General features: G+C 36.2%; 1 protein-coding gene across 1 annotated transcript; it reads right to left on the bottom strand.

Annotated features, from left to right (window-relative positions):
* Positions 1 to 1,580: 1,580 nt before the first annotated feature.
* On the bottom strand, positions 1,581 to 13,494 carry LOC145773730 (uncharacterized). The gene is made up of 16 exons (XM_082584865.1): positions 13,440 to 13,494; positions 13,232 to 13,348; positions 12,758 to 12,937; positions 12,464 to 12,580; positions 11,404 to 11,572; positions 10,618 to 10,752; positions 8,901 to 9,857; positions 8,385 to 8,541; positions 8,053 to 8,099; positions 7,118 to 7,365; positions 6,648 to 6,882; positions 5,397 to 5,426; positions 4,546 to 5,182; positions 3,581 to 4,389; positions 2,520 to 3,372; positions 1,581 to 2,113 (listed from the first exon to the last, which is right to left on the bottom strand). Exons 2-15 carry the CDS (start codon positions 13,322 to 13,324, stop codon positions 2,522 to 2,524), a joined length of 4,665 nt encoding a protein of 1,554 aa, XP_082440991.1. The 5' UTR covers positions 13,325 to 13,348; positions 13,440 to 13,494; the 3' UTR covers positions 1,581 to 2,113; positions 2,520 to 2,521.
* Between the last annotated feature and the right edge of the window lie 5,397 nt (positions 13,495 to 18,891).

Here is an 18,891-nt window from a genome sequence, read left to right as displayed (position 1 = left end):
ATGTCAAGTTAAATATTTGTGCTTCGGGAGTGCCCCGCCAATCAAATGAGTCACGCCACTGTTTTGACCTATTAAGCTTTTGTGTACAACGAAATGGCAGATATCAGTGAATCTCCGAAATCTCATGGACCTGCTGAAAATGAAAAGCGTGTCTCCTCAAGTTGATCGGACACCTCGAGGAGTGCCCGATGGCTGGAGTTTTAATTTACTCAACAAATTTACTCATCTGTCTTAGATTGCACACGTTGCTGTAATTGAGACTTAAGTTACAATAAAACTGTTATGCCCGACCGCATTTAAACATTTGGTAAGTTTAAGCTCACCACGAGCTTCTCAAAGAGGTTGTTAAGGTAGCCTATGCATGCCGCTCTGGGAGTCACGGTCGAAAATCATTTGGGTTGGACCACAATAGCCCACAAAATATAAAAGACTGTATGTTTCGCCACATCACCAAGTCTGTATTACTGAACAATGAAAGTAGTTTAATGAGCACCGTAGCATCTTCCTAACACCAAATACAGTAGGCTGTGCCATTTATTTTGCATCATGCAGACTTATTTTCGTGTAGATTACATTTTACTGATAGCTTTTTTAATTCCTTTTTTAATGTGTCCTCATCTACCCTACTCGTCATCCATTTACCACCATAAGCTATTAAAAGATTTTGTTGCCCCAAATGTTGAATCACTTCTATAAACACGCGTTCTGCCATTTCAGTCTCTAAACGCATTTGACCTAGTAAGATGATAGAGACAAAATATGGGTTGGTAGACTATTTTTTTGGTTAGACTATTTTTCCACCGACTATATTTTACATCACTTCTGTTCCTTTGGATCTTGATTGGTCTAGGAGGGACCATTCCCTCACCAAACACATTCTCCATAAGATAACGTCGCTGGCATTCAGAAGATGCTTCATTCTTTTTTACTGCAAGTGTTTTCTTTACAGTAGCTATTTTTCTCACTTTTTCTTAGAATAGGGAGGGAATGAACTTTTTTACTCGTTCACGTTTACATTTTTCTATGATCGATAAATACAGTAGCTCCCAAAAATAAGTTTTAACCTTTCATTAATAAAATAAAAGCCTTGCAAATATGGTAACGCTTAGAACATCACACAACTAAAGCGAAAGAGAAAATTGAATTGAGTCCTGTCTTTGTCATGAGTTACCAAGGGGGTGGGGGACTTGTATACCTGGGACTGGTATATAAGTCCCCCCCCCACCCCCCTTGGTAACTCATGACAAAGACAGGACTCAATTCAATTTTCTCTTTCGCCTTAGTTGTGTGATGTTCTAGGCTTTTCCTGCAAATATGGACAGACACAAAATCCCATCAGCGTTGCCAGTTTGGCCAGTTTGTGTTTGTGGACAAGTTTCATTTTTTGAACATATTCTTTTCGAAAACACTCTTAGTTGATTAGTAGCCATTTGTTTGAGACAACACAATTTTAAAGCAAATTGAATACTATGAAGTAGCCTACTTTGTTTCTGCTTAACATTTTCAGTCTTTGTTTTCGTGTCTGACACGACACGAAAATGACACGAAATTACAAAACATGTTATCTGATATTTGGCGAAACAAAGGACAGAAAATCTTGCAATTTTAATTCAGCAAAAACTGCAATAACACATTGGACAAAATTTCAAATGAAAAGAGATTATAATTGATACAGAATACAGACTGAGGCCTGTTTTTCAATGCATAAAAAGCCAAAAAGCAACTTTTATATATTTGTTAAAAAAACAACAGCAGAAAATGTTAAAGGTATCCAGAAGAAACAGCTATATTGCACACGAATTCACAATCAAGACAGAACTGGTACTAATAGTAGCAAGCAGCATCGTTTAAGTACAACGAACATACAATTGAATAGACGAACAACAATGCGTAATAGGCTATATTTTACAGCTTAAAATTGTACAAAATTTCGATTTGTTGATTCTCTGCACATTTGACTTTAATTTACATCGATTTGTCTAGTTCTGCAGAAAGCATATAACCCAGCATATAGTTCTGCATATATCCACTTGTTAACTTCCACTTGATCTGGAAAAAGAAAGTTGTCTTTCGCAGAAACAAGTCGCCTACTGGTGCAGCTTGGTCATTGCTTCTGAAAAACTTACGGATGTCAAAAATGCTGGAGAAACGCGGGTAAATGGTAGGCTATGAACTGTCGGTACGCTAAAGAAAAGTATAGGACAAAAGAAATGGGTCTGGTTCGATTAATTATTAATTCGTTAAATAAACTTATCAACCTGAGATAAAATAAGCTATACTTTGCTTATTTAATAAAAAAAAAGACAAATTGAATAAAAAAGTTAAATTTTGACAATTGAATAGAAACTGCAAAAAATAAAATAACTATATAATAGAAAGGAGCTCGGTAATTTAGTGGATAGAGTGCCCATAGTCTGTCTTGTATGGCGCTGAAAGCAGCGCATATCTGCGATATTTGTTACACTGGTAGGTAGGCCTACAACATACATTGTTATCAAAACGGTAGTTACAAAACTTACTTTTAAGTTGTTGAGAGTGGTTTCTTGTTTTGGGTGGTCTTCTGTTTCTCGATAGCTATCGCGTTTTCATATTGTGGTTTATACAGCCAGCTTTGATAAGTTGGGTTGTTTGCCAAAGACGTTTCATCACTCGCTTGGGATAAACCAGAACCACAAACTATTGACTTGGTACTTGGAAGTTGTTTCTGGAAGAGATATGAAGAAGATAAACCAGAGTTTTTCTTTGTGTTTTCCCGACACTCAGTAGTCTCTGCAGGAGAAGGAAGCTTACTCGATGTAGATCGAAATACTTTAGGCACGGACAAAGCTGTTACAATGTTTTTGGAAGTTGCCAGCGAATTATATTCTGGTAAACTTGCAGATACAGAAGGAGAGGAGTTGAAATTTTCCACCTTCCTATCTTTTTTCAACAACACAGGCAGGCTTGGGCGAGTCAACTTTGAAGCAAAGCCAGTGGGCTTTGAAAGTGGAACTTGAGGTTTTGGCAATGGACGCTTCGTTTTTGTACCCTGTTCTGAGTTAAATATAGAGGCCTTGGAGTTTAAATCACGTTTTTCAAATTCAGTGATCATGTCCCTATGCAAAGAAGTGGTTTCTTTATGACGTAACTCAGGTGAGTCGAAGGATGCGACTTCGTGGGCATTTATTAAACTTGCGCTGTTATTGCATAAAATTCCATCAGAAGGAAGAGATCCAAAACTAGATCCTGTTTCTGTGGATCTTGATGTTGCGACTTCCTCCGAAATGATTGAAGATGGAAAAGGTAATCTTTGAACATTTTCAAGAGAACTTTTGCACGAATTTTCGGGGATCATTGTTTCATCAACAAAATTGCTCATACATCTTCTATTGCCTGAAAACAAGTCGAAGGATATGTTAAGTTAGTTTGTGTTTAAATGATACAGTCATTACTTTTAAGCTAAGAGTATACAAATGCCAAAAAATAAAACCGTGTGGAAATTTGAAACAAATAATTGAGTGTTTGTCAAACTTATGACAAACAAAGAAACCGTCCAGACGCAATAATTAAAAATAGATTTCAATTGTTAACAGTCTCAAACCTTGAGTCGAAATTTGAGATTCTTTTTGTGTGGCGTCATCTTGGATTTTAGAACTTCCAATAAACGTTTGGGTGTCACACATGCTTTGTTCAGGTGCTGCTTTCGTTTCCACAAATGTTTTCATCTTACGATACGTAGGAGAAATAGGATTGATAGAATATTGGTTTGAGGCAGTTGTTTGAGTTTCATGAAAGTCTGTTTCAATATTTTCATAGTTGGTTCCGTCTATTGATGTTACCTTTCTGTTCAAAGGAAAGTTTTCATAATGTGGATCATTCGAAGGCGTGATTTTTGTCTGCTTTTCTCTTAGTAGCTTGACTTCCTTTTTCAATTTGGCAACATTTTGATATCGGTCAGCATTTTTTGAATTTGCATAACCGTTGTTGCCTGGTTTACTTGCATCAGGGTAAAGTTCATTTGAATCATGACGTTGTTTTCGTGCAAAGTTTGAGGAACTTGCATCCACACAACGTTGCAAAGGCTTAACTTGTTCGGAAACTTCACTAACGGGAAAGCTCTCCTTTTCAATTCTATCTATGGTACTTCCTTCCGCAAATCCTTCATCAGATAACACTTCTTCAGCGACAACGTTCAAATTTGTTATAGAACGAATCCCTTCTCCTACTCCGTTGGGAAAAGGTTGGCTTAGCTTTCTTCCCACAGCAGCATCACTATTTTGTCCAAGTTTCTGCCCAACAAACTTTTTAACAGATCTTCCTTTATCGTGCAATGGTTCATGGTTTGGTTCCAATGAGAGTGTGCGAGGATCAATAAAAGGTTTGTCAGGCTTTGGAATAGGGTCGCGGACTCTGTAAAGCATATTGGTTGTGGGCTATTACTGTGTGAAAAAAAAAAAAAACACTAAATGAAACGTATTAAAAGTTAAGAAAAGTGTGTTATGAGAGTATGGCTTTCAAAAACTATCAAAAAATAAACAAAACATTCAATCAAAAAGTCATCCTCACTTTTCATTGCTCTTCTTCTTTGCGGCGGAGCTCGCTCGACTACCAGAAGATCGATAAAACTTTGCTTTCATGATGTCGACAAACGATTTAGACTCTTTTTTGTTGTTGTTTGTGGTCTTTTCTTTGTTTTCCCGGCTTGACTGTTCACTGTTTTTGCCATCATTGCAATCATGAACTATTTCAGTGTTTAACATATTTTCTTCTGTTACTGACCGTAGTAAGTTCTCTGGTTGAGGTTTAATCGGTTTCGAAATGTTAGTTGGTCTCGAAGAAAATCCTCGTTGGGCTAATTTTCTTTCTGAGGACTTGATCACGGCGGCTAAAGGCTGGTTTGATATCATCACGCGTGATTCGGAACGTTGCGGGCTTGACAAAACACTTTCTTTTTTTGGCCCCGATTGTTCAGCTGGTTGTTGGTGCCGGGAGGGCAAGTTTGTTTTCGGAAAGCGAAGCTGGGAAGAAACACCTTTTTCCGATATTTGATGGCTTTCTGTTGTGTTGGAGTTAAAAATACCAGTGGCGAGCGATTGCTTTGAAAGTGGTTCTTTTTCTTTGTCCACTGTCACATCATTTCCAACACTGCGATGTCTTCTCATCTGGCTGCATTCCGTTAAATTATCTCCAGCCGACCCTGAAACTACAAGGATATAGTTTAAACTGCGAACATATTTCATATAGCATAGCCTACTGAGGAAAAAAAAACAATAAAATGGCAACTTCCATAGCAATTAAGTTTCTAAATTCAACACTAAATTTTGTCAAACCAAATTTTGTTTGCACGAAAGTGAAGTATAGGCTAGTTAATTTTCCATGTTTAACGCAAGGTCTAAAGAGATAAATTAATATCTTACTTTCACTGTGGTGTCGATTTTCATATCTCTCTGTAAAATAGAACATCAAGTTAAAAAGGCAACGTCTAGTTGTACAGCATGTTTTTCGCCTCACAGTGTGAATAGAATTAAAAAGTAGGCTACTCCAGCCATAACCAAGGTTTATCAACATTTCTGTAGCCGTTGGTTGTTGTAGGCCAACAAGCCTGTCGAGTAGGGCTGTGCATAATAAAACATTTTGAAAATGATCAAACTCCCAAAACTACTTGTGTAAGTGTAAACTTTCATGCATTGCTTCTGTTTCGTTTACTATCGAAAAAACGTTTCTTGAACAAAAAATCCGTTTTGCATGCAATTTTGTTTCATTCGAATAAAATAAGTTTTGTAGGTATAGTAAATGAAATTTTCAAACGGGAATTAAGCATTAAAATGCGTAAACTGAACATTCAAGAATACATTTCAAAAAAAAATTATCGAAAAAAAATTGTTTACAATGGCACTGGCAAGGCCCAAAGTTCAATGTTTCATTTATTTTATTTTTTTCAAAATGACCAAAAAGTGCTAACACTGCTCGAGAATACGTCACTATCGAATGCAATAACAAAAGCCACGTTAACACTAACATCAGATCTGATGTTTTGAGCAAACTGTCTGATGTTTTGATGTTGAAATCTGGTGTTTTGATGTACATACATACATAGCCTACAGTTAAATCGCCCGCAGTAACAACTATTGCGCGATCAACTGATTGCTCGCCTATAGTGACGTAGACTGTACAGTCGCACGCTTCGCTGCTCACGCCCATTCTAGTTTTAAAAGCTCTGACAAAAGCGGGCGCGGAATGCGGATCAGACCGCAATGGGGCACAATTTTATTGAAAATCATTTTATGGTAGCATGTTAAACACAAAGAACGTGGAAAATCGCCGTCAGGTTTTTCCTTTACTATCCCTTTAATAGTCTTACTACTACCGACATCCAAACGATGCATTGTCGTCTGCGAATCTTAACAACTAAAGCTAAGACGATGTTACACCAGTAGGCATATTGCTTCATTAATATAAATCACTGCTTGCATTAACAACTGCAATCCAATGAACTCAAATTGTTAATCAAAAAATCTGGATGGCTTATAACAAGAAAGAAATAAAACTCTATCTACAGACTTGAAAATCTTAAAGCCGTTGAACGAGCTCCTAAGGATTTGTGAGCTCATTACAAATCATTGTCTATTAAGTTCTAAGTTAACTGCTAAGTTCAATATTCAATTTACTTTGAGGTAGTGGATGCTGCAACTTCAATCCACTAACGCCTCCTTTTAAAGGACTCATAACCTCGTAAGGATTACTAGGTTGTGGTTTCTGTGAGCACTCAGACTTTTCCGGAAGAGCGAAAACATCATCATCATTTTTGTTCTTGGTGGGTGCGGTTTCCGTGCGCTTGTCAGTGCTCATTTCCGCAGGAGAGGTCGGTGACGTAGTTGGGTTTGTTTGGAAATCGTTGGAAGCCTATAAATAAGGTTGCTTTTTGTCACGTTGCTAAAGCAATGCTGTTGATACTAATCAGTTCAAAAATGGGTCAACACAATGTAAGAAATCTGTATTATATTAAACAATACCTAACTGGTACTGGAACAAATTTTTTAGACAAAAAGAAAAAAATGTGAATAAATGGTAAAAGCCTCATTTGTTTTGATAGCAGTTAGTTTCAATTTTTTAGATAAATTCTGATACGAATATTCACCATAACTTTCATGGCGTCTTTTAGCAATTTTTCTTGTTCGGCTGCCAACTTCCTCATCTTTTCGTTTTCTCTTAACGCCTGTTCATACAAATGATCCAGCGACTGTGACTTTCGACAAGCAGCTGCATATGAACCTCGACGATATCCACAAGGCTTATTTTGTGGCTTGTTGATTTTATGCTTGTCCGCGAGGTGGTGCTGTTGCGCTTCATTGCGGTTTTTCCACAGACTCAGCTTTTTTGAGAATCCTAAAATAATAGAAACATTTTTTTTTAAATAGGCTATGAAAAAACCGAAAAAAAAACAGGAAAAACTCATTTCAAAGTTTATCTAATCAATCTGATAACAAATAAAGCGCCCAGAAAGTAGAAACTAAACTTATAGTCAGCAAAATATTCAAACACTAAACTGTTTACATTTTCAGTACTATTAATTAAGCCGTGTAGCTTGAATCATAAATGTTTCTTAACCTTCTGAAAATATCACTAAGATCATAAGCCGAATCTTGTTCTGTTACGTTGTGTAGACCTAGTTACTATTCACAGTACAAGTAGGCTTATATTGTTACAGAAGAATGACACAGAACAAGTTTAAAAACAAATTCCAACTTCAAATGCAAAGAAATCAAATTCAATTTTGGTTCGTTTTTATTTCTTTGTTTTCAAATTATTTAGAACGTAATTGGAAATATAAACAAATCAAAAATATATAAGTAAGCACTGGGCAACCATCTAATGCAGCTTTATGGTTGAAAACAATTTTTCCAGGTTTGTGTGAAAAAAACTAAAAATGATTTGAAATAAGTGTAGAATTTAAAGCACCAAAATATCTTTATTTCTGTCGGTAGCTGCTGGCTTGAGCTTGTCGGCCATGGACTGCAACACTGTTACCTTGGTATACTCATTTCGTTGCATTTACAGTATTACTATCCTCACCTTTGGTTCTTTTTGGTTGACTTTCCTCTTTTGTATCAGAGATAGATCTGAAACAAAATAGTCGATTTGCATTAGCCTGCAACAATTTTGATGTAAATTTTATTAAAATATATAATAACTACGTCTTATTTCTTGGAAAAGTAAAATTGGGAAGGTAATTTATTAGGAAAGTAAATTAAAAATGAATAGAACGACAAAACAATGATCATCATAAAACGCTCAATCGCTCATGTACTGTACTACATATTCAAAACATGCACAAAAGAACGACATGTTTAAAGATAAAATTTTGTCTTGTAAACAATAAAATCCACATTAGTAAAGCAACCAACCTGACTGGATTGGGATTTGTAGTCGACGCATCGGCACTGCTGCATCGAGAGCGCCGGTTTAAACCTGATTGAGCCAGATTGAGTGGCAGAGGAGATGCTGAGTTGAAACCCAATTGTTTTTTAACTTCTGGTGGGGTTGGCGGTGGGGGTGGAAGGTCTACAACATAGCAACTGAGTCCCTTCCACCATTTAAGCGATCACTTTTTTATGCATCAAATAGATAAACCCATTTGGATTCGTATACAGCAAAAGGATATTGCAAGCAAATTACACAACGCAGTTTCACGCTTGTCGAATTTCAATTGTAAATCTTTAATATTCTAAAAGCATAAGCTATAATATACAGTATAACTAAATAACAAATCTATGTTATCAAACAGTTTTCATTTATGTTAAGATTACAATCAAATTGTCTCTTTTCACTGTCAACATGTGGATTGTGAGAGCTTTCCGTATGGCGAAATTAGTAAACTGCTCAATAATGAATGGTTCATATGGAATTTTCAAATCACTCACCTGAAGTGGAGGAGCTTCGTAGAGCAGCCTTGTTATCGTGTTTAGGAAAGGAATTGAGTTTTGGAGGTCCACGACTTTCGCTAACAGACGATGAAGACGACTTTCTGGAGTACCTCACATTCCCAACGTTTTTTGACTTGTTGTCAGCCTGCTGGTCTGTTTTACTTGCGGCCTGGCAGTTGCTGTTATTTTGATTTACGTTTACCTCAGTGTGTTGGAAGACATCAGAACTATCAGAACAATCATATGCAGTTCGCTGGAACTGGTTTTCTTTGGTGTTTGAACACTTACTTTTTTGAGAAACATCATTTTCTGAACTGAAATTAGAAGAACGTTGAATACTTGAGAGTGTGGGTTCGTGACGTAGCCATCCGTCATGGGATATCTCAAACCTGTTGTTCTGATTGAAGTTGACCCTTTGGTGAGGAAACTGTGATGAATCAATCGCTTGATCAGAAACAGCAAGCGGTATGTTTTGCTTAATTTCAACTTCTTCGTAGGCTTGATTGTCGAAGGACTGATCAGCAGGGTCCAAAGGTGTCTGTTTACTTTCCAGAGATCGGATGCGTCTGCAAGCACGCTTCTGTTTCAACGGGTGCAATCCGTTTTCTGCGTTGTACTCTTCCAGTGGAGAACATTTTGCTTCTGCCACTGAATTTTTTGACACATTGTTTGAGCGTTTTGTACAACACGAACAAGAAGCAGTGGCACAAATGCTTGAAGGAGAAGCGTAATCTGAAGCAACAAAATTTTCTCTTTGGTCATGCAGTTGCTGGTAATACTGATCCAGTGGTGGTATGGGGGGTTGTGCTACAGTAGGACTGAAGTTGCTGCCGTTCAAAGAGTCAGAAATGTCGGGATTAAATAAAAAGTCATTCGTTGTAGATTTCTGCAGAGTGGAATACCATTCTATGATCGCCGCAAGGTCCGAAGCTTTGTGTGCCTCAAATACTGAATCTAAACAAATAAATCATGAAACACTGATAGTAAACTGATAAGACTGCGATCTCAATCAACTTTTACCCGTGTTTGTTACTGTTTGAGTTTATAAATTATTGGTAAGATTGAATTTGGAAAGTTTTTTGCAATTTTAGTTCTGATTAAGTCCAACAAAATATAGTATAACGATTTTAAATAGTCATGGAAGTTTGTCACCACTTCCTCATCATTGAATTTCTGTCTCGATTCTCATTCTCATCATCACTCGGTAAAGTAAGTAATTCTGTTTCAGTATATCCAACGTATGTTATTACGACCGCGACATCTTTGACTTTTTTTGTGTACTTGATCATAATCAAGTGAAAGGAATTGTACTTTTTCAATTTAAATTCGGCAAATGACACCTCGTGGATGTAAACAATCGACGGAAAAATTTGTTTCGAAAACTATGTTTCCACAACCACAACCGGAAACTTAAAACTGTCAACCCCGGTAACCGGGTTTAGGTTTGTGATATAGGATTTTATGCACATGCCAAGTAATCAAGATCATGTTTTATAAAGGAATTTTCAATCCGAGAATAAGGATGGATTGTCAAACTCGTATTTATCATTTCATAGGTGAAATTTTAGAGCTATACTGTAGATAAAGCAGTAAGAACACTTTGCATGATAATTTGATCTAAACCGTTGAAGCTCATTTCTCAGTCGTTTGTATATTTGTTGTTCAGATTTTATTTATCCAAATCTAACTTGTCTTACTAACATTTCCAACTCACTGTTCGATCCACCTTGACCTGGAGTGCTGTGCAAATTGCCCAAGGCTTCCACAAATGGCTCCATACTGGAAGACGTGTGACGTTGAGAAGTGTGATCGTGCTCAAAGGGAATTCCAGAACTACTCGAACCGCTTCCTAAATGTACCCAACGATACTATTAATGTCAAAACTGTTTCATCTGAATCAAGTTCCGGTTTATCACATGGCAACTTGGAGATTGCTTTTGAAACATTAGCCGCCAAAAACATTCTGCTTTTTAAAGGTTAGATTTGCTTTTGCTTTTTCTACTCCCGACTTGGAAAAAACGAAGCCATTTTTTATCTCGTTTTTATTTAGATGACGTTGCAAGTGTGTACACTGTACAGCCTAACACAAGGGAGCACAACTTTAGTTAAATTTTATCTAACAATTGTTTTTTTGATTGCCACTTGGGCTCTGATTTCAAAATTACATAAGCTCTTCTGCATCAGGTTAGGTTTTTGAATTAGACGCAGTCACGGATTTCAGCCGATTCAAGAGTGGAAAGGAACCAGCGAAATTTTGGAAATATAATTTACTCAAATTATAAAAACGTCATGTCTCATGTACAAGATTTTTTTGCTATGCTTGTACCTACTATAAATTTATCAACTTCAGCTCCAATATTGAACAATTAATCTCATACCCTGACATTTTATAGTTTCATCAAATCAACACCGGTTAGGCCAAAAATGTGTACGTTTTCATATATATATGAAACTCGGTAATTAATTAAAAGAAATAAAACTAATTAAATAATGCACAAACCATTAGGAGCCCTTGGTGAAGTAGGCGAGCTAGGATTGGAATTAAAAAAGCGCTGCTCTTTCAGCCTTTTGTTGTTACCGGCAAGTTGAAGGACTTGTCGTCTGAGATTGCTACACTCGTTCAGCAAATGTCTCTGACTTCTTTCAGATTCGATCACTTGCGCTGTAACCTATAATAACAAATTAATGTAGCAATAGGAGCATATTTCATCATCGGGGGTTTTATAGCTTAACAGTGACTGGAAGAGTGGAAGTGCGCCAACTGTTCCGCATTCGTTGTCATTCACTTTGATCTGATGTAGGCCATCCATTGTTTGTAACCCATTGCTCTGTCAACTTCGTGTGCTAATGTCATTAAATCAATTTGTTTTAGGTTTCCCTTGAATATGTTTGTCAGATTGTACAGTGTTTTGAAATTGAAAATCTGACAAAATTTCAAACACCACAATAGTTCTGCAGCACATTGCTGATACACCAAACTCAATATATCAAAGAAAATGAAGGGGTGTACCAGCAAACATTTTTAGGATTGGCCCATGATACTAGAGAAGGATCCACAGAGGATACAAACTGATATGAATGAAACTGATTGTGTCCAAGAGGAACATTCATATCAGTTTGTATCCTCTGTGGATCCTTCTCTAGTATCATGAGCCAATCCTAAAGATGTTTGCTGGTACACCCCTTCATTTTCTTTGAATTTTAATACATTCATATCAATAAATCAAGTCTACAAAAACCCAAGCATAAGTTTGCTACATAATCCTGAATTGTCATTGCGCTGCTGCTTGCAGACCGTAATGAAAAGCAAAACATGGTTACAATGTAGTTTCAAAAACACAAAAATATTATTTTAAAGCCTTCCAGAAGAAACTGTGGGCAATTTTATCAGAAGAACTTGTATATACTGTATATCTACATTGTGAAGTAAGCAACATTCATGCACTAAAATCGATAACTCAATCTATTGTTTATCAGAAGAAATTGCAAAAATCTAGTTGATTCATTATTTAAAAATAAACTGTCACAAAAAATATAGGGAGTGTTCAAGTTGCATTTACCTTGTCATACTCTGCTTTTTGACTTTCAGAGAATTTCAACAAATGTATGTTTTGGTTTTCTACTTCTTGTATTCGCTCAGTTAGAAAGGCGCAATATTTCCGAATTTCTTCGACATTCTGCAAAAATGCAACAAGTGCATAAGTTTATGCTGCAGTTGCCCATTGAGCGTAACAGAAGACACAGCAGTGGGGTTAAGAAACGTCACACAAGCAATAGAACATAAAACGGTTTGACGCAGGAGACGTGTGTCTGCAACACCTCATTGCGACAATTGATTATTTGCAGTCACTCACACTAATTTGTAATTGGCTAGTGGCTGATGGCGGCGATGCATGTGGGACATCTGTTGGTTGTGAATAACTTAAAGAAGGGTGTGCGACATTTTCGTACGAATTTGAAAAGTTTCTGCAATTATTCGTAGGACGTTCGCGTTTGTACACAGCCAAATGTGGGTGATGTGAAGTGGATACATCCTGAAACAACATAATACAGTTGAAGTTGACATAGGATTATTTAATCTAACAAGTAACATTTTGCATTGACTTGGTTTTAGAAGGCTTGGTGTCAAATAAAAGGTTTTGAAACAAAACTAAATCCAGAGCGAATCTCTTTTTTATTTCGGCAAAACCATAATAATCACTTCAATCACAAGAACCATCTTACCGTAGAACTAATACATTATCGCTAACAACAAAACAACAATATTTTTTTCAATGTTGTAGGCCTACATGCAATATTGCACTTGGCGAGCATTCAGGAGCGCTCACCCCACCATAACTTGATCTAGGCTGGTTGGTATGAAGCTTTGGCCCATTCTGGCGACTGTTGTGCCTTAATGCATCTCTCAGAGATTCTTCCATGTTGTCGTATTCTGACTTGAGTGCCTGAGACAGACAGTAGTGTTTAAAGTAAGTGATGTTTTTATTTAAACTAGCCAGATAACTTTCGTATATGATCACAACTGCACAAGTTTACCCGCAGCTGTTTTGCTTCGTTGCGAGAACCGGCGTCTTGTCTTGGCGCATATGCGTTCGGAGCAACGCGATTGTGTCCAAGAGGAGCAGAGCGATTGTGTTCAAGAGGAACAGAGCGATTGTGCCCAAGAAGAGCAGAGCGATCGTGTTCAAGAGGAACAGAGCGATTGTGCCCAAGAAGAGCAGAGCGATCGTGTTCAAGAGGAACAGAGCGATTGTGTCCAAGAGGAGCAGAGCGGTTGTGTTGAAGAGGAGCAGAGCGATTGTGTTCAAGAGGAACAGAGCGATTGTGTCCAAGAGGAGCAGAGCGGTTGTGCTGAAGAGGAGCAGAGCGGTTGTGTTCAAGTGGAACAGGCATTCCTTGGCGTGTTTCACGGTCAGACTGAACTTTCTGAAATAAAACAAACTTTATTTTAGTTTGCTTAAAGATATCCAAACACTTTACATGAGGTATACACGCAGTAAAGGTAAAAATCGTTCAAATACAATGAGAAAAAATGAATATAATTTACGTCTATCAAGTAATATTGTATGTTCTTTAAAGGCAAAGAACTTCTATGGAAACGTTCTTTTTTATGATTATAAAGTAATAGACAAAAAGTTTAAACACTTTAATAGTTCTAATTACAAAGCAACGAAATAAGTAATATAATGTGTGAAAAACTGGTGTAGGTTCACTTGTTGTTTTGTGTGCGGTAAAGTGTTGAATTTGTCATTTTCGAGAAATAAAAGTAAATTTGTGATTCTCAGTAAATTTTTAATGGTAGAAATAAGTCACAGGCAAAAGTCCTACAAAATAATTGACAAAATCTCCTGCTTGTAACTTTTATTCGCAAGTTTTAAAGCTTGATTCTTCAAATTCTTTTACAATGCGAGTTCACATTATTGGAAATCAATTTAAATGCCTAACTCAAGAGAGCTTAAGACCGTCACACAAAAGCCTCTATAATCATTGCATTATCTCCTGATAATGATAATTTTAGAACATTCAATTCTCATCCTTCCGAAAAAAAAATACTGCTAAACTACTACTCTGCGTCTATCGTAACCTACTTTATACACAGCATTATAATAAATGATTGTATTTATTTACATCTAGAGTGAGACAATCAAAACATTTTTGTGTATCAGGCAGATGTCTACTTGCTACATGACGTCATTCCTGAAATTGAAAATTTTATCGATGCAAGATTTTCTTGACAGGCCACTATAGTTTGTTAAAAATACTCGAATGTGTAATGTAGCCTATAATACTTTCCAATTCGTATCACGTAAATATATGAAAATGCTCTTTATTGCTCTAATCTTCCTTTGTTTAAAAATTAAGAACAAGCAGCGAGAAGTTCAACTGATTTTATTACTTTATTTTGCATAACATACATTCTCGTTTCAATACTGTATGCTGTAATAGGCTTACGGTAGGTTTGGACTTTTATTAGCTCGTTTGTTTCTTCTCGTTATAAAATGCGAAATTATAAGTTTGTATTATGTACTGTACAAGGCTGGTGTCAACATCATCTTTTTCAGAGTAACAGCATAAGCTATCACATACTGTAGTGTGCTTGTAGATATTTACCATTTTTTTTCAAATTTTTTTCGCAAAGGTTCAAAACTTTGCACGATTTAAGTGAAGAAGATCACGTTCCATAGACTGCAGAGGAGTACTGTTACGTCATATGAAAGCATAAGCATCCCCCGGAGACATCTTTGCTAAAATGCAGCCAATTGTCAAAGTAACCTACACATCCTATTGAAGCTGCAAAACAGATTGTAAACAAAATTATTAATCACACCAGAACAGCGGTTCTCAACCGAGGGTCCGCGAAGCGTTTTCAGAAGGTCCGTGAAAGTTTTAAGCTTGCATCATTGAGAAATTACGCTTTGAAATGCTTTTTTTTTCGGAAATATGGTATTTCCAACCAAAATGCAAAGATGAGCCAATATTGGCAAGTTACATGCTTTCTGCAAGATGGCAAGGCAATAGCAAGTAGGGTAGCTTAAAGACCTATAACAAACCTGACAATGTTTTTCGTAAGGGATAAAGCATGAGTATTGATTAGCTACAACATTTTAATTAGTTTTTTATTTTCAAAGCTTGACTGCTTAATAAGTTTTCCTCCTCGCAAAACTGATTAAAAAACACAATCAGTCTGAAAGATATACAGCAGAAACAGCATGCCAGAATAGTGCTCGCACATGCTTTCGCTGTTGGGTTAGAAAATACATCTTGTTTTAAACCAAGAACAAGTAGCCTACCCCTACATGCTGTAACTCAGCAACACCAGCTGTTCATCAAATTTATAATGTCTTCATAAAACTTTAAAGGTTGAATGCATCAACAGTATCCATCATTCATGAACTAAATAAATCAGCCGATCAAGATATATAATTTTTCGACAAATTTTTCCATTGTGCACTAACCGCAATCTGCTGTTTAGAATCGCCAATTATTGATTTGCTGTTAAGTTTCGCAAAAACTAATTTTTGATAAACTTATTTAATATAGATATAACTCAGAGCTGGATTAGCCTTTAAAGCTAGAAAGGCAAGGCCAGAGAGCAGTCGGGCCCCATAATTAACATGACCTTGTTTATTTTAAAGACGTCGACATATTAACCAAAAGAAGGGCACCATTAACAAGAGGGGTGTTTTATCTATAAAGCCGTTATATGAATGTGGAGTGGGACTCCGGAGGCCCAAATACTTAGGACATCTCTAGAACTTATTTCGGCCGTGATTTGACTAACTGAATAATTCGGCATGCAATTATTTTCAAGTCAGAGAATGACTCAGAACTTTCATTTTATGAACGAAATTCCTGGATGTTTGTGGCAGTAATTGCAAGTGTTGCGATTGTATAACATGGAAGCAAATTTTATTATATTGATGCTGTATTTTCATCAGAAAAAAAATATGAGATAAAACTTACTTGAAATACGCCTATCCGCAACCGCCTAGCTCTTCAAAAGCTAGACATACAAAGTTAAGCACTTCTATTGCTACACAAGCGAATGCTTTCAGTCAATTTCCGACCAATGATAACTGATTTCTGCTCCAAGATGAGCACTGTTGCATGTCAGACATTGGTAAATCGTGGGAAAATAAAATTTAAAAGGTTTAAAAAAAGCATTTTTCATATATCGTCTTTCCATGATGCAAGCAGTGACGAACCCAGGTCATTAACTTGTTTTACAACTTCACACCTTGATTGCGTGAAAACGTATCAACAAAAGTTCAATTGCAGTGCATTGGGTCTTACCGCACTTCGCAGTCTACATTGAACAAGCCACTCATTGATTTTCATCCCAAACTAATAGTAAAAATTGTAAAATGACGTGGCGCATCGGCTCAGGATGGTTTCTAATGACGATGATTACGAGTGTAGGTTTGCACGTAGTCTAAGTGAGGAGGTACAATTTATTTCTGAACAATCACGGTTAGATTTTAATTACTAAACAATAAAATACCAAGTTTTTGTAATTTTTTGCACTACTTCGAAAAATTATTAGGCTAGGTATATATTATTTATTATAATATACAGTATAACGTACATTTACTTTTAGCTTGAACATGGTTGTAAACAGATTACCAATGCTGGAATCAAACCAAACCCAATAACACTGACTTGAGAAAACAATTCAGCGCTTCACTGTGGCCAATAATTTAGTTTAATACCACATAACACTAAATAACCTAGCCTATTAGATAAAAACTTTCAACATTACACAAAAGTACTCAATGCCCAACAAAAAGTCAAGCAAAGCAAATTAAAGTGAAGGGTCAACAGAATATTCAGCCAATATTAAATCACTAATAATTGAGAAAGGCAAAGAAGTAGCCTATGTTATTATTACCTCAACCCGATCCACAAAAAGCGCAAAAAAAAGTGAAACATTTGTGTCATTATTTGCTGCAGTTCTTATTATGGGCAGCGTTCAGATAACTCTACTTTTTTTTCAAATATTACCTATTCACTAAAAAGATAAAGTCTTTCGGAAGATTCGTAAGTAACTTATATTTACTTTGAAAACTTAGTGTCTGTGTGTTTTTGCTTTAAAAGCCTGCTGGCATGTTCTAAAATAAAATTGTTTTTCCAAACTAGCCCGGCACCATTGGCATTTTTATTCATCCCTTCTGATCTGAATGCAGGTTATGGTTGAGTGGTTTACTGTGATCACACGCAACACTTCAAAAACGTCTCATGACTCGCAAGAAATGAAAATAAAATTATTTAGCTTTCTAGTTGTGAGGTCATAAAAGCTGAAACAAATAATTACGAAATGAGAAGAGTTGATTTTCTATAGCACTGATGTTAGTTTATTTTGTCTAAAAGATATTTATTTTTTTCTTTTAGAAAGCGACAGAACAATCATTTGCGTTCGGCAGTAACTCATCTTTCCTTTGCAAGACATTGAATCACTACTACTGACATTCAATACTCACTACTGACATTAAATCAACAAAAACTTACAGTGTGATGACAAACTTCACGACAAACAGTTATGATTTTTTTCATTTGTCTAGCTCACAATCAATCACCATTAAAAGGTTACGTCTAATTTTAAACAGGAACCAACAATTAAACTTTGCACCTCTCCTCTTTTGATAACACAAACAACCGTGCAAAACAAGATATTCCATACAATAGCCAGTCCCAGTTTGGGGATTAAAAGACTGGCAGCACATCATCTGTGTTTCGTGTAAGATTTCTTGTGAATTAAACACAAGCAGGTATAAGTTTCTCGGTGAGATAATCCGTCTAACTTCGTTTGGAAGCCCATGTATTTTTGTTTTTATGCGAGTTCGCAACGGAAGTCAAACATACGAGAACTTCAGAGCTCGAAAAATGAGCCGACTTTGAAAATAGGCTTGGTAGCCTTGCGTCACATGTTTTATAGATCAGCCAACAATGACTGCTCTGGCATATTAATGTGTAAAACAAAATAAAAATTTTCACAAAAAATACCTCATGGGCTACCTGGTTTCTACTACCATTTTGGAAAATATTATCATGCTTGGTTTCAATTTGTTTCGAAGAGTATTTTTATATAAGTTCGTTTTGTTTCGACCAAAGATAATTAGTTTTGAACTCCCCAAGTTTACATAGTATTAATACTAAAAACAATAAAAACTATTAATACTACAAAAAGTGCTCAATGCTAAGCAAAAAAGAAAAGCAGAGCGAATTACATCAAATATAGTTATTACTATCTGAAACCTTAACAGCCTGTTTCATCTTTAACGGATCATCAGAAGGGTCTTATTCAAATAGAATCATAAATAAATATAAATAAATATTCTGTTTGAATAAGACCCTTCTGATGATCCGTTAAAGGTGAAACAGGCTGTTAAGGTTTCAGATAGTAATAACTATATTTGATGTAGTTTAATACTACGTGTTTTATCTTCATACATAGAAAAAAACCTAAACGTAGTTGACCATTCAACATCAT

This window comes from Aplidium turbinatum, chromosome 7 (assembly GCF_918807975.1).
Source record: "Aplidium turbinatum chromosome 7, kaAplTurb1.1, whole genome shotgun sequence".
Lineage (NCBI taxonomy): Eukaryota > Metazoa > Chordata > Ascidiacea > Aplousobranchia > Polyclinidae > Aplidium > Aplidium turbinatum.
This window is presented reverse-complemented; position numbering and strand designations above follow the sequence as displayed.

Excerpts from the sequence above, each read along its gene's own strand:
- LOC145773730 (XM_082584865.1), bottom strand. The coding sequence starts at position 13,324 with ATGGAAGAATCTCTGAGAGATGCATTAAGGCACAACAGTCGCCAGAAT. Across the intron at positions 6,883-7,117 it reads AAGACGCCATGAAAGTTATG|GCTTCCAACGATTTCCAAAC; the intron begins GTGAATATTCGT and ends CCTTATTTATAG. Across the intron at positions 3,373-3,580 it reads ATCTCAAATTTCGACTCAAG|GCAATAGAAGATGTATGAGC; the intron begins GTTTGAGACTGT and ends ACTTGTTTTCAG.